The 16,064-nt window shown below is 45.5% G+C and overlaps 2 protein-coding genes across 6 annotated transcripts in view; one reads left to right on the top strand and one right to left on the bottom strand.

The window, feature by feature from the left end:
- The first annotated feature begins 5,539 nt into the window (after nucleotides 1-5,539).
- On the top strand, nucleotides 5,540-15,585 carry LOC147034372 (uncharacterized). Of its 5 annotated transcripts, none has more exons than XM_085881795.1 (6): nucleotides 5,540-6,545; nucleotides 7,566-7,667; nucleotides 7,920-7,951; nucleotides 9,801-9,939; nucleotides 10,212-10,375; nucleotides 14,734-15,585. In XM_085881795.1, exons 1-5 carry the CDS (start codon nucleotides 6,494-6,496, stop codon nucleotides 10,250-10,252), a joined length of 366 nt encoding a protein of 121 aa, XP_085737921.1. In that variant the 5' UTR covers nucleotides 5,540-6,493; the 3' UTR covers nucleotides 10,253-10,375; nucleotides 14,734-15,585. The 5 variants fall into 5 exon arrangements, with proteins under 5 accessions (XP_085737921.1, XP_085737911.1, XP_085737904.1 ...); XM_085881785.1 differs by having other exon boundaries at nucleotides 14,528-15,585; XM_085881778.1 differs by having other exon boundaries at nucleotides 7,566-7,951; nucleotides 10,270-10,375.
- LOC147034371 (aryl hydrocarbon receptor repressor-like) overlaps nucleotides 9,927-16,064 on the bottom strand; it is a 47,818-nt gene continuing 41,680 nt past the window's right edge. Inside the window, exon 11 of the mRNA XM_085881740.1 lies at nucleotides 9,927-10,429. Within this exon, the coding sequence (XP_085737866.1) occupies nucleotides 10,224-10,429 (206 nt within the window). The 3' untranslated portion in view covers nucleotides 9,927-10,223. The remainder of the gene's footprint in view (nucleotides 10,430-16,064) is intronic.

The following is a 16,064-nucleotide window of genomic DNA, read 5'->3' as shown; positions in this document are numbered from 1 at the left end:
TAAAAATTATGATGTCACAAGTCACAAGGTTTGGAGGCCATCTTGGATCAAAAGACACATCTTGTCCGATCAACACGAAACTTAACAAGCATAATCCACTTCCCCATGAGATGGAGAATTTAAATTTATGTTGTAAAGGGCACATGATAAGGCAGCCATATTGGATTGAAAATTAATAACTTTAAAAGTCTTCTCTGAAACAGCTAAACAGATCGAGGTGAAATTCCACATGTATGACCGCCTCTCCATGACGAACAAAGAGTTCCTTTGATGAACAAAGAAACTTCAGAGTTATGATGGAACAGTCATGTGGAATGAAGGGTTGAAATTTCAACTCGATCGGGCCCATGGTTTGGCAGCCATGTTGGATTGAAGGGGAAATATTAATTAATGTTTACTCTGGAATCGCTGTGTCAATATAAGTTAAACTTCAAAATTATTATCTAGCCCACATGTGAAACATAGTTTTAAAATTTCAACCCGATCGGCCACGCGGTTTGGCAGCCAGAATTATTTAATTATTTGAATTTGAGATCTTATAGATTTTATTTTTTTCCCAGAAGGCTCACATAGTTGTACCTTGGCACGTGCGTTTGATGGTGCAGTAACAGCAATTCAATTGATACCGACAATGTCCCCAGGAAAAAGGGCTAACTGCATACGTAATAATTAGATTGAACACTTTGTGTGACCCGGTTCGTAACTCGTCAGTCTCGCGCTGTATTGAAGCAGGGCTGTATTTGTATCACTCTTAAATAATGTTTTCTCTGGAACCACTTATCCTATCGAAGCGAAACTTTGCAACTATCATCTACAGAAAGTCTCACATTGTGTCAAAGGTGGACATCTGGGTACCTGGTCATCACTGCCAGCAGTTGTAAAGTAGCATTTCCAGTTATTATTATCCTGCCCCCTGGAGGGAGGGAGCGGGATATTGTAATCGTCCGGTTTGTTTGTCTGTCTGTTAGCAACTTTACAGCAAAACGGCTTTAGCAAACACTATCAAATTTAATCGACAGGTGGGCAATGAACATTCGACGACCCCATTAACTTTTGGGTCCAATTGGATCAAAGGTCAAGGTCACGAAAAGACCAAAATCGTTTTTCGCTCATAACTTTGTCAAAAATGATCTGATTTACTTCAAACTAAGCTTATAGTGAACCTTATTCTATTTGTCACTTATAATCCTACCCATTCCTATAGTGAAAAATGCATATTTGTGAAGATTGGTAGGGTCTGAAGTTTTGGGGGTCATGGTCATCGGTCAAAATTACAAATTTTGCATTATAACTAAACCATGGTTACGAAAATACAACTTTATGGGAAAACGGCTGGCTCAAACAGTCAAATTGTATCCACAGGTGGGTAATGAACCTCGGACGACCCCATTAACTTTTGGGTCCAATTAGATCAAAGGTCAAGGTCAGGTCACGAAAAGGTCAAAATCGTTTTTCGCTCATAACTTCTTCAAAAATGGTTTAATTGACATCAAACTAAGACTAAAATATTCCTTATTCTATTCCTTATAATCAACATTCAGGTTAAGGATGTATCAAATTTAAATTTGATCCCCAAAATAACTTTATGCCTTAAATGGGTGGAATTTGTTGTGCCTGGCACCACTTGTTATTATTATTTTTTTAAAATCTGAAACCTTCCTGGGCACACTCCAAGTACCGTACAACCACCAGTTTTCAACTCATTCTGTCCAGTGCTTCAAGAGTGCATAGAAGTGGGACAATTCTCGAGTTGTATGTTAAAATTGTTTTTTGTTTTCTTTTGAACCAGAGTGGGTGAATTTGGGTAAAATTCATTTCATATCGTTTGTAACCCGGCTGCTCGCTTTCATCATTGTTGGGGGCTGTGCCGTTGATCCCACAACCCAAAATATGTGTCTCCTGAAGGTTAGAACAGGAATTTGTAATTTGTTCTGGGTGTTAGTCAACTGTTTGCGAGTGATAGCTCGCTTCCTCTTTGGGAAGGATGCTGAAATCTTTAATGTCCATCAAATAATTCTAGCAAACTGAATGCCCAATTCAACATCCATCCAAGGGATGGTGCACATGTTGAATCACCCTGCCTGCGAAATACTAGGATGACTGCTTTAAAGCTGGATCGAGATTCAAGATTGATTAATAATTTTTTTTTAAACTTTTGGTGAACAAGTGTGCGTGTGTCCATCCATCGGGACCACACACTGTGCAGAGCATTGGTGCTGTTTAAGCAGTCTACTTGGCTATTGGGCACAATCCCGGACGGGTTGCCACTCCGACACAGGATACCAGCAACCTGGTACTCATTTTGCCGACCTCAGAAGGATGACAGGCAGTCAACCCCACCTGGTATTAATTCAACAACAGAGGGATTTGAACTCGGGATCCTCGGATCCCAAGCTCACCACCTAACCATTGAGCCGTGTGCGTGCATGCGTGCGTGACACCATTTTTTATTTCATTGGATGCTGGTGTGGCAACTTTGAAATGTTTTCTCTCTCTCATGTTCACATTGCATTTGAGATTCCGACAGACCATCAAAGCATTCAGGGTAGCTGGCTGACTTGTGTCGCTCTGGGTCGGATTATGGACCTCTTCCCCACATTATGTATGCCCATTCTCTTATCACAACCAAGACGAGTCGCCAGGTGCAGGCACAGCCTTATTGTAGGCATGAATCTTCCAAACCATATGTCCTTCAAGGGATGTGTATAATTTTAATTGTGATGAACACTCAAATGCAGTCTGCAACGAAGTGGTTTTAAAATGTATCTGCCCATGGGGTGTGGATAGCCTACAGTTGGAAGCAATACAGTAATTATTAATCCCACTACCCAAAATACAGGTCCATGAGCCAACAAACGACAGATTACTGAAAAACTATTCCTTAAGGCTTCTTTCATACGACGAGATACAATGGGCAAGATGGAAATACTGTACTACGGTAGGGCTGGGCAGGACACAGTGACTATAACACGGCAGAACCTTCATGAGGCTCAATTGTCCTGGCAGGCATGGTTCAAAGTGCACAAGGTGAGGGCTCAGGATGATCACGGCAACCTGCAGTGTCCTTGGAGTTTGGTGTTGGTGCTTTACAGTAGGGACGTCTATCGTGCCGACCCATGCATGAAACTTGCACAGCATTTCAAGCTGAGTCTGCAGTCCTACTTGACTGGCCCTCACCGACAGTCCCACTTGATTTGACTTTATCCCTCTGGCTGCACTCCATTATGTAGCTTTGTATCGACTACCCTGCCATTATTGGTATTCTGCCATCAATCAAGGTGTTCTCCCCCCCCCCCCACCTCTTTAGCTTCACGCCAGTTCCATCAAAATGGTGGGGGGACATTCCGTTTTTGATATCCGTGCCCTTTTTTTTCCAAAACTTGCACTTGAAAGCCTGGCGTTCCATTTTTTTTTCTTAAAGAACATTCAAAGCAGATTACAAAGGTGAAAACATGAAAAAGCAGTATCAAAGAATGAATGGTTGTTTTGGACACATTAGGAAAGTGGAGATGGCAGTTTTACACAAAATGGCACATCTTGTATCGCAATTAAATTACTTGATTCTTTATACCAACACATGTAATGTGGGAGATAACTATCCGATTAAAGGCAAAGTTTCCCATAACATTTTGATGAAGGAAATTTTCAGGAACTCGTAAGTTGGGTGGAAAGACTGAAGTGTTGAGCTATTGATTTGGAGATGTGCTGCATGTTATCAAAGAAAGTACTGATGGTACAGAAAGACACTGGTCTTCAGAGGCAAATTTCCTATGGTGAAGATAAAGTTGGCGTGAATGCTGATACTCTGGGGATGAGATAATGAAATCGAAGACCAAGAAGGAACCCGAAGAAGTAAAGAGCAAAGATTGAGTCATCAGGAGGAACCTCCTATAGGATTCTGGTTTCAGCCACTACTCCACTACCCTCAAACCCATCCAGGTGCAGCCAAGTGATCCTTAAAGAAAACTTTCTGCAAGAATTCACTTCTCCTTAGAGAGATAGATAACAAATGAAAGTAGAAAAGAAAAGAAAAAGCAAGAATTAGAGTGAATAAAGAATAATACAACAATCTGTGAAGTTCGTGATGAACCAGCATGGATTTCGAGGTTGATCTGTGGATTCGTCAAACCAAATGGGATGAGAGTGTGGGTAGAGTGAGAAGTACATGATATTCACGCTTTCAGAATTTCAGAGTTAGGAGATGCCAACTTCAGATTGTTCAGAATTTGTCTCACCAACCAACCCCAGCAACCCGTCACTATTCCAACACACCGACTTGTCTGCTTACCCTACTAGCATTCACACTAACCAGTGGCTCTCCTGATTATCTCATGTCTTTGCAAGTGAGTGAAAATCGTCCCTTATTCCCACCCTGCAATCCAAACCTTTTGGTGTTTTCATACATGAGTCATGCATGACTTATGCTCTGATTTCTCGACCTATCCTGTAAAGCTATCACAGTAAGTGGGTCCTCGACACTTTCCAAGTAATCAGGATATGCTAACACCGATGGTCAGCATCTGCAAGGCCATCGTGGGGAGAGTAGTATAAAGAATCGGAGATGATGTTTGCACTCCCAACACTGCCAAATGACGTCACTCTCCAAAATACGTGTCCACGAACCAATGGTAGATTCTTGAAACAAACTACTTAGAGGTTCCCAGAATCATAAAAATAAATAAATATATTTTTTGATGTGATTGTGTTGATTTTTTCAGTAATAAATAAATAACTGAACATGTTTTTATATTATAATCATTTTTGAGGTGTTACAGTTCAAAAAGTAAACCCGTTGGGTGCCGCCCCTAAAATTCCAGATGAACTTCCATGGCAATCAAGGAAAACATTGTCAGCACTCAATAGATAATGGACGCACAACTCACTTTAGACTCGTCAGAAAATGAATTTGACGAATAATTTTCTCACCAAGAATCCCCAAATTATGACGATAGCCAAAATCATTGTGTAAGAAGGTGTTGTCAGACCGAACATGTCAGAACCAGAGGTCCAGATGATGTCATGGGAGTGGCTTGTCCAATTGAGCGTAAAAGGGAACCAAATAACATTAAAATCTTCCTTTCAATATATATATATATATATATATATATATATATATATATATATATATATCTTCTTCTTCTTTCGGCTGCTCCCGTTACGGGTCGCCACAGCGGATCATCCGTATGATTCGCATCGTAATTTGGCACATGTTTTATGCCGGATGCCCTTCCTGACGCAACCCTGGTCACCTCTTATGACACAGGGATATGGTACACCTATTTTAACCGGGGTATACGCCGGCCCAGTATACTGGTACTCATTTCGCTGACCTCCGAAGGAGGACAGGCTGAGTCAACCCCCTGGTGTATTAATTCAGTGGCCCAACGAGGCTTGAACTCAGGACCTTTTGGATCCCAAGCCGCTGCCCGAACCACTGTGCCAACACCAGGCTATATATATATATATATATATATATATATATATATATATATATATATATATATATATATATATATATATATATATATATATATATATATATATATATATATATATAATAAAGAATAACGATTAAGTGTTAATTGGGAGGCCATATCTACTCATTAAACCAAACTTTGTTTTCTGTGTCTGTGGACCTTCAAAGCCACTTTCATACGATAGGAGATAGAATCCTGGACAAGATGGAGATTCCACAGTTGTGCCTGGTAGGACACAGTGAGTGTAACGTGGCGAAACCTTGATGAGGCTCTATCATCCCGCCAGGTACGGTTCAAAGTCCATAAGGTGAGTGCTCGGGACGATCAAGGTACGCTGCAGTGTCCTCAGCGCGGAGGGGGGGGGGTCTAATCGTATTGCAAGCATTCCTGGAGTGTTGTGGTTCATCATGTTTGTGTCAGCTGGGAAGCATCAACAATGGATAGTTTGCTAAATACAGGTTCATGAAAGAGAAAGTGAATCACAATAATTCATCAAGTTGTTCTTGTTGTTTCGTATGCAGCCTGTGGATGCTTGGTTGCATCATTTTCTGGAAGCACAGCTGTGCATTTGATGCAGTGTGAGCTGGTACTCATTTTGCCGACCTTGGAAAGATGTCTGGCTGAGTCAACCCACCTGGTGTTAATTCAACGCTACGACAGGGGCTGAAACTGAGACCTTAAGCCAGCCACCTTAACCGTTATGTGACACCCTGCAACAAACGGAGTAAATGCAGAAGTACAGTGCCTTGCTTTCCTTTTGTTGGCAGCACATAGCTGCTGGTAGCAACATTCTTTTTCTGTGGACACCGCTGTGCTGCTGATGCAATGCCCTCTGTAGGTTAGGGCAGGAATTTGTAATTCGTTTCGTGTGTGCCGGCGATAGGTCGCCTATTCTTCGTGAAGGACACCGTGGGGTCTATCGCATCTACCAACTAATGTGAGTGGATGGGATGCCCGGTTTAACGTCCATCTGAGGGCTGGCACACATTGAATCACCCTGCCTGTGAAACACCAAGATGACAGTCATCGCTTGCTGCTGGATTCGAACCCATGCTGGATCGCTTGGAGGCGAGTGTGCATCCTCCAAGACTATCCTTCCACCCTCGACACGTACTAAGAAATGGGGTTTACTTGGACCATTGGTGAATAGGAGCTGTGGTTTTCATATATTCCGTTACGAGGTGTTGTCGAATGAGAGTTTAAAGCTAGCTGATCATCAACTGTTTGCTGTTTTGTCATTCTTTGGGGAAATAAATAAATATACACATTAGCAGACCAGGGACCTGCACTCAGCAAATGTGTGCCACTATGTTAGTCAGTCCTGGATGGTGGTTCACAAATGGTAGGTTTTGGAAGGGGCCAACATGCTCTAAAAGGTTGAACCAGTTTTACAGAGCAAAATAAGCCATCTGCATCTTGTGTATGGAAAGGTATCTGAATTTTTGACCCCTTTTAAGTTCCTTGGGAAGGGAATAAAATATATAATCAAACATTGTCGTTATCAGGCCAACAGTAACTTGAATCTCATCAAATAGTGGAGAGGTGGGCTACAGCACAAAATTTTTATAAAACTCACACCACAAAGAGGGCTAACGACACTTCCCAGCAAGAGCACCTGAACATTTCTAAGGTAAGTGTAACGTCAGATTGTGGAATCTACCTCCTCCCTCCCCCACCTCTAGGTCAGGGTTTGTGATGAGGTACATTTAAGCAGCACACATTTTATAAACTGAACTGTATGCTTCTCTATTAACCCTTCACCAATATCAGTATATGCAGGTAAGATAGATGGGCAGAAACTCTCTATGCACTACGTTGCTAACAGTATCTTTGGCAGTCTGACAATGCACTATACTTGTGTGCACATGTGTGACGAGTTTGTGCCATCGTTATTATCATCTCAAGCGAGTGTGGATTTTCATATTCATTACATGCCTTTGCACAAACAAGTCCATTCAGTAGAATGAGAATCGATAAGTTCCAAAACGTATTTGTGCTTGTTCTTTCATCATCATTGTTGACAAATGTCATTTTCAATATCCCACCCAGGACTGACAGATGAGGCAGATTTTGTTTGGCCTCTTGCAGGTGGTCTGTTTGAGTATGAAGATCCAAGCTGTCATTTCGGTGGATGCCCCTCATCTTTGTGCCGCTTTTGGCAGAACAACCAATACCTGACATCTACCTACGGTGATCCTACCCTTCTGTGCATGGTTATCCAGGCTGCATACAAAATTTTCATTTCTCATGACTTTTTTGCCCATGGATGGTTTCTAAATTCTGAGACCTTTTCCGATGCTGAGATTATTTTTGATGGTTTTTTTTTTACCAATTTGAGAGCTTGTGTTGCATGGTGTGGAGGGAGTGCTGCACTTAGTGCTGGGACTAACTGGGGAATGGAATTGATGGATATGAACTGTGTTTTGTCTTTCACTTGTGCAGAACCCAAGCTCTGTGCATCCAGGTGCCTTAAAGTGAGTGACACACAAAATGGTCGGAAGGGGGGGGGGCATGGGGGACTGAAATCGAACCGCTGTTCAATCCAGAAGGCAGCAGCTTTGGCACACAGCAACATTCTTGTATTAGCTCCCTCATGATCAAATGTCAAAGCCTTCATCTCTCACTTCTCACTTGCCTTTTGTGATGCATAACCGAAGACCAAGCGACAGCTTTGCCTGACACATTTGGTACCAACTCTTGCAGAAAGCACAGATTTTCCTCATTCATTAGATTCTCAATGTACGTACTTGGTCTGTTGCACCTTTTGAGATTGGCATTTTCAAACTCTGGATGTTTATTTCAACTTCATCTGATGTTCTTGTCGTGGTTAATTTAAGGGATTCGACGGGTTTCTCTGTTGCCTGGTTGAATGTACCATCCACCCTATTACAGTCACTTTGACCCAGTGGAGCTATCTCAATGTGGTAGTTCTCCAATTGTGGCCATATTGCCACCTATGGCCATCATCTGTTCCAGTGCTATGCCATCAATAACATGGGTGGTGCGCAGGTGGTTGGGGTGTTGTTTCCCCCCAGCTTCTCTAATATGCACAGTTGAAGACACTTGTTTGTCTTGTTGCACCAAGGGCTTGGTAAAGGGTAAATGGAACAATGAAGACTTTGACTGTGAAAATACAGTAAAAATCGATTTTCCTGCCCTTGGCTGCAATCACCAGATGCCGAGGAAAACAGGTAATTATTGTTGATGAGTTTAGAATGCAGTTATTGGTAATCTCCTAGCATTTCTATCTGAACGAACATTCCATAAATGAAGAGTACAGTACATTTCGATGGACACAAAGCTTTGACTGTGCTGTACAATTGCACATGTATACCACCTTTATTACTTAGCCTGTTTTGACAATTTAATGATAAAAATCTACATTTAACAACAGATACCCTTATACCATGGTCTAAAGAGTGACCTTTGACCTAATGACCCCAATCATGAGGTCTCTTGGATTAGGCAGGCATGGTGTTGTACACGTATGAAGTTTGGTTTAAGTTTAGTGAATAGAATTTAAGTTTATTGTATATAAATGTTCATAATGAGGACAGACATTTTGGGCACTTTATGTCCCCAATATTGGAGGCTTTAAAAAAATTTTTCTAACAGGATATAAGGCTTGTAGTGGAGCTGAAACACACACACACACACACACACACACACACACACACACACACACACACACACACACACACACACACACACACACACACACACACACACACACACCACATGACTGTTCCATGAGACAACCACAGCCACTAAGTTTGGGGGAAGTGTGCCATCACTTGCCAGGGCATGCTGGATGCCAGTGATGCCACAACAAGGTTGCCACCTTTTTCACTGTACTGAACAGATGCCAACCTTTGGGGATTGTCTGTGCTCTTTTCCTTTTAAATGCTGAACGTCAAGTAAGGAAGCAGCACAAACCATTTTAAAAGTCTTTGGTAAGACTGTGTCGGGGTTTAAACCACTGACTTCCCCGACTCAGAGCAGATGCTCAACAATCATACCACCGAGTCAGGCAAATAATCAAGGAGAAAGGTGTTTGTTGAGGCAGTTTAGTGCAGGGAGCTTTGAGCAAACTGCATGAGATGGTTGAACAGTGACGCTTGTACATCAGGTGCGTATTTATTTGGAAGCACTAGTGAGGTCAAGCTGCTTGGCTACCCCAGACTCCTGAAAAGTGGTCCGACAGATTTTACGATATTGTGCTTCATGTTGAACTCTTATTACGGTCTTTGTGTAAAGAGAAACTGTTTGAAACTTTGTCCATCATGGTTAATCCTGAATTCTCCACTTGTGTTCAAACACTAGAAGAAAAGAGAAGACCTTTTGAGCTGTAAAGCTCTCGATAAGATGGAATTGAGCCGGCCTCAAGAAGAGAACAATATCAAAGTCAAAAGGAGTACAACGTTGCTGCAAATTTGTCATTTTATTCACATTCCCATCATTGGTGAGTGTGGACAAGACATTATTGTATAATATACAAGATTTTGTAGCGGGAAAATAATTTCCAAGTTTTATCGAAAAGGTAAACAGCAAAAAAAATTGCTCATTGCCTCTAACCCCCTCCACCCCCTCCCTCCTTCTCCCCCAACCCCCAATCCCTGTCCCCAGATCATTTTAGTCATGATGAGGATTTGTTGTAAATAATTACATTATTGCATTAATCTATAACTTTCCTGCAAGTGCTATCTTCGTCACTTCCTGTTTTTGATTTTCAAGCCCAACCCCCAACTAGACTGATGGCTGTCGCTCTTTCATGACCATACTGCTGGGCCAGGAAAACGAGGGTGGACAGAATCCAGCAACAGACTGGCCTGACACCAACTGCTTTGGTTGCGGGGTGAGCGGAGCGACGGGGTAGTACCAAGAGTGGATGGAGCCAGGTTCGTACGGCCTTGATATAACACTCATATGCGTCCACTTGGGATCAGATGTAGCTGTAGGGAGGCCGAAAAGAGAAGGAATGGAATACAGTATTCTACATAACTGATCTCTGATGAAATAAATTGAGGCCAAATGAATATTGTTGTGGTTACCAGATTCGCAAACCACCATTCAGGTCCCTTAGGTGAGGTATCTCGGTAAGTACATGTGTAGTTAGGCCCAAACCCGTTGTCTAGTGGGAATACATGTCATTTATACGTGCTGCGACTCTTCAGGATAGCCGTTTTTCTTTTACTATCTTTATTTTGGACCAACCGCCATGATCACAACCACAACATCAACCACCGACCCCAACCACCGCTTCACCACAACCGCCACGACCTTCACGCACACCTCACAACCGTAGCATCGCCACCGTTCTTGCCCCGCTGTGGGTACCGGTGTTGGACTCATGCAGAACGCGCGTCGAACAGCGTGTACAAAATCACGGATTTTCTGCTTCAAAAACGGATCAAAAACGACACACGCCCACTTTTTGCCGTCCAATCGGTGAGCGAGGGGCGATTTGGCCCCGCCCCCAGGGCGATCGATATATGCAAATTTGTGGATCAAAAAGCCTTCACGCCCACTTTTTCTCGGGCCAATGGGGAGCGAGGTGAAAGGTCAAAGGGAGGGGGTCAAAGGCGAAGTTACGGGGGGATAAAAGGACGGTGTTCGTGAGTCAGAACGAGTAAGGAGAGAGTCGCAAACAAGAACGGGTCGGAGAGTCAAGAAGAGGAGAGTCGGACGAGGGGGTGCTCGCGTCGGTGCCAGGAGCTGCACGCCCGAGGGAGGCCGGCAGCTCGACCTGGCCGAGGTGGAGACGCACACCAGGGATAATAAAGATCCTCTATACCCCGAGCATCAGCAACCCCCTCCTGTTTCCCCCCGCGCTGAGATAGTGCGACCAAGGGGGCCCCGTTCCCACCCCCAGCCAGGCACTGTCCACGAGGCCCGCGGGTTGCGGGGCCATCGCCGCTCCGCGTCTCATTACCAGACGGGTAGGCCCGACCCGGTCTCAGCCTCAGGCCTGCCCCATTCTTGGGGGGATTTCTTTTCCTTGGTTTTGGGTATGTGTTGTCGGCGCCGTCTGTGAAGTAGAATTGTATAAGTGTTGCCGTGTGCTCGGTAGTCGGTATTAGCTCTGCACTGTGTTTTCACTTTTATGTTTGCTTTTTGTGTAAATGGAATTGTGTTTTCTTTTTTTTGTGTGCATTTGGTGGAATTGTATTTGTGTGCTTCCCGTGTGCCGAGAATAAATGTGCTTTATTGTTGAACTGTTCTCCCGCTTCGCTTCGTCTTTTCCTCCATTGAATCCCCATCTTGCTTCACGTAAAGGGTTGGTAGTGGGCTGAATACGCCCGATAATTAATCGAACCGTCGAGGTCGACGATAACACCGCTCGGTTATTCTGATAGTACGGAACGGGTCGCTTAAGTGGCCCGTGTCTGAAGTCGACCTGCGGCGAGGTGCGATCGCCCGGTCTACCCTCCGCGTGGGTACTTAGGTAGTTCGAATTTGGCGAGCAACCCTATCCCACGCGGGGGCTGATTGGCTCGATCGCGGTGAGACCGAAAGGTCCACCCGTGACTGGTTCCCGGCGTTAGTCCGAGAGGGTCACGACTGGATTGTCCGTCCGGTGGGCGACGTGCCGCGATTCGGGTTACGTGGCCGTCGCACGCCGGCGGGCGCGAATACCGCAACACTGGTGTCAGGAGTGGGATACAAATTCATCGCCCTCCTCGCGGCACTGGTATTGGAGAACGGGACAACGGGCTCTCCTGTCTCCAATTAAATTCACGGGAATCGGTCCAGGGGTGAGAGAAGCGACCCCCGATTCCCTCCAAATTACGAGCGAGTTAAATTAACCCTTCACGAGAAGCAAGATGGCGTCTCAAGGCGAGCGGGAGCCGGGGGTATTAGAAATGGATGTAGAATGTGTAGAATCCATGGCTCAGGATGGAATCCCCGAGCAGGAAATGTTGATTGCGCAGGAACACGGACTCGCCCAACTGAACCCAGGGCCCGAGGTGGGTGCGGCAGCGGCCGCGGTGTATGACACCACCCCTCTCCACCAAGACCCTTCCCCAACCCTTGCCGAAACGGCTCAGCTGAGTGCATCCAACATGGCCCAGCTATGCGCCATGCTGGCGGCAATGAACGAAAAGATGAATGCGAAAATGATCGAAAAGATGGATACAAATACAAATGAAATGAAAAACGAAATGAACAAGCAAATGAATGAAGTGAAAACGACGATGGATGCGAATACACAGCAAATAAACGGAATGGAAGCAAACATGAAAGAAGAAATGAAAGAACTACGGGGTGAGACGCAGAACATGGGCCGATGCCTGCAGGCGGGCATGAAGGCCGTGACCAGGGAGCTGGGAATGGCGACTCCACGTGTGGGAGCAAACGAGCTGGAAGGGGGTGCAACGGCTGACAGGCCCGCGGTGGAGGCGGGTGAAAAAATAATTCGTGGAACGTGTTGGGCGAGGGTCGTGACGATGACCGAAAGGGAAAAATTAAATGGGGAGACCAAAACGTGTGAGACGAGACACGAGGTGACAACAGAAATAATAGTTGAGACAAGGGAGGTAAAGGGTGAAGAGTTGGCAGTGACGGTAGCCGGGAAGGGAACCATAGAGGAGAGACTACACGAGGAAGACGGGGTAAGTGACGCACACACACACACAGAGGTAGTGGAGGACAATGGGGGTGAGCTGGCGGACTGGGTAGAGACCCAGTGCGAGCACCTGGATGGCCTCCTCCAGGAACGAGGGGAGGGAGTATGCCCCCTTGAGGCGAGTCACGACCAGGTGAGTTCGGTCGTGCTTTGCGAGGTTGAGAGGACGGGTGCTGTGGACGAGGGCTTGGGGGGTATAGAGGCCCCGGAGACCCTTGTGGGGACACGAATCCCCAGTGTGGTTGTCCCTGTGTGTGTGGTGCAAGGGGTGAGTGCGTCCCCGTGTGTGGAAGCGACCCCGTGTGTGAGTGGTGTGGTGGCGATGGTGCCGAGATGCGTGCTTCCCAGCACGCCGTGTGTGGATGAGGTACCGTGTATGGAAGAGGCCGTGTGTGTGAGTGAAACGGCCAGTATGAGTGAGGAACCGCGGGTGAGTGCCCCCACGTGTGTGGATGAGGCACCGCGGTTAAGTGCCCCCGCGTGTATGAGTGAGGCACGGTGTGTGGATGAGGCTCGATCGCGGTGAGACCGAAAGGTCCACCCGTGACTGGTTCCCGGCGTTAGTCCGAGAGGGTCACGACTGGATTGTCCGTCCGGTGGGCGACGTGCCGCGATTCGAGTTACTTGGCCGTCGCACGCCGGCGGGCGCGAAGACCGCAACAATATATAAGCTGCAGTTGGTGGCAGTGAGATGAGACTGAAAGTCCTAATTATAATTCATTCTTCCCAGCTGCTTTTGGCCATTTTTCACCCTGGCAGTGAAGGAGTGTGTAATGGATAAATACTGTTGTTCTGTGAATTGTCACTCCCCAGTAATGGCAACCAGCATACAGTGGTTCCCAAGATAGTTATTTTGTTAGTCCTTGTTACAGATGGGGACCTCCCTTGTGTCTCATGGGGTACAAAGGGAACATGCATTGTGAGGGATAATTAGTTTTGTTTTTTTTTCACCCCATTTTTCTATCTTTATTTAAAACCCCATTAAAACTGCATGAACCACCTCATTAGCATATGCCACCAAAACCCTGTTCAAATCACACACCAGACTTCAACCACCATACCACTTTCAATCGTGCTTTCCAAACCACTTTCAGCCTGGCGTTGGCTTTGCGGTTTGGGGTGGTGGCTTGGGATCCTCGGGTCCTAAGTTTGAGCCTTGTTTTCCACTGAATTAACACCAGGGGGTTGACTCAGCCTGTCATCCTTCTGAGGTCGGCGAAATGAGCACCAGTATACTGGTAATAGGGGCACTGCATCAGTGGCATAGCTGTGCCCCTAACCAATGGTGCAACCAGCAGCCAAAAAGGCAGCACATGAAGGGAACACCATTTTCAACCACACCGCCACCACAAGAATACAATTACTTCCACAGCACAAAAACAACAACCATTGTCTCACTTTACTCACATCCCATCCACTTCAGACTCTACCATCGCTCTTCCACTGCGGCGCTGTTCCAAACACTGCTCCAACCATCATCTCACCCACTCGCCTGTGATTGACCACAGCCACCACCATTGCGCCTGCTCAGGGCACCACTTTGCTCCCGCTCGGAACGCTATGACCACCCAAGCTCGTTGCCGTCTACTGCAAGTTTCCATTAACATTTCTGTTCCTCCCTATTGGCAGCAACCATCGCGCTGTCCGGGGAACCATCTGTGACTCTCCAGGAAGGACGATTGTGCTAACAGCGGGGAGCGATGCAAGCTGCCCTCACGTTGAGTCTGGAGATCGGCTCCATGGCCTGCCTCACAGATGAATGTAGCCATTTCCGGTCCGAAGCCAAGCCATGTCCAGTCGCAGAACGAGTGAAGTCTGGGCCAATGGGCACGCCACGCTTGGAACATGAGGGGCAGAGATCGGTTGCTGCATGGCACGGTCACGCTTTCCGGGGACACTGGATTCCACCCCATTCATACAAAATATCGTTGCAGGGGATTTTCCAAAGGGATATAGAGGGTTTTTTTTGTTTATTTATTTATTTTTTGAGGTTGAACTGTCTGGTGGTGGGTTCGAGGTGAAGCACCACAGGATGCAACGGAGCGCTACTGGATGAAGTGAAGTTCCGTGGGACGAGGTAGAACAATAACCCGGCTGCACAGCAACACCCTCTATCCCAGTCCCGTCAATCTTGCCTTTTCCCAGCGCAGGAAAGTGTCAGGCTCGCCAGTCCATGTCAGGTGAGCGCAGAGGTCACCAAAACCTCAAACTTTCTCTTATCTTTCTCCCTTATCTACCCATCCACAGAATGAAACTGATGGTGCCTTGTATTGTTAAATAAGTAAAATTGTCTCAGATAGAAATGGTGTTGCACTGCTCTTTTGTCTTTTTACTTTTGGACCACATTGTATGTCTTTTGCTGCACACTCCAGCCAAATTACTGTATGTCCCTGCTGTATGATTAAATAACCCCTGTTTTAAATGGACCACATTATTTTTCTCGCCCTCGCAAATAAACCTTTTGGTGTTTGTTCCTTTAAATTTGCTCGGACTCTCTTTTCCTTCATTGGTCTTGACATCTTACTATAATTCACCGACTGTCCGTCTGTCTGTTCCCAGGTACCGCAAAAACAACTGAAACGATTGAAACTATTTTTTGGTTGTGTAATCCTGGAACCCCTTGCAGTAAATTAGGCATAACATGACCCCCTTGACGGCTCCCTTAGGGAGCGGGTGCTTCTAGTTGTATTCAACAAAATAAAAAGCGTTCTGGCTCTGCATATTCAGTTTATAAATTGGAATTGAAAGCCAACTTCAATTAAAAGGTGAACTTAAATTACATTTGACAATAGGGCTTTGCAAATGGCAGTCTTTTTACAAGTCGCTTTTTTCCTCTACAGATAGCTTATGGAATTCCGAGGCCTCTGGTGAAGCTTCCAGAAACACTTCATCTGAGATGCCTTAGTGACACGGCAGCCATGTTATTACCCCCAAAATACTTAGAGTATTCTATTGTCGTT

This window comes from Eptatretus burgeri, chromosome 1 (assembly GCF_056783735.1).
Source record: "Eptatretus burgeri isolate ZD-2024b chromosome 1, Ebu_testis_v1, whole genome shotgun sequence".
In the NCBI taxonomy this organism is placed as follows: domain Eukaryota; kingdom Metazoa; phylum Chordata; class Myxini; order Myxiniformes; family Myxinidae; genus Eptatretus; species Eptatretus burgeri.
Note: the sequence above shows the minus strand (reverse complement) of the source record. Positions and strands in the feature narration are given on the sequence as shown.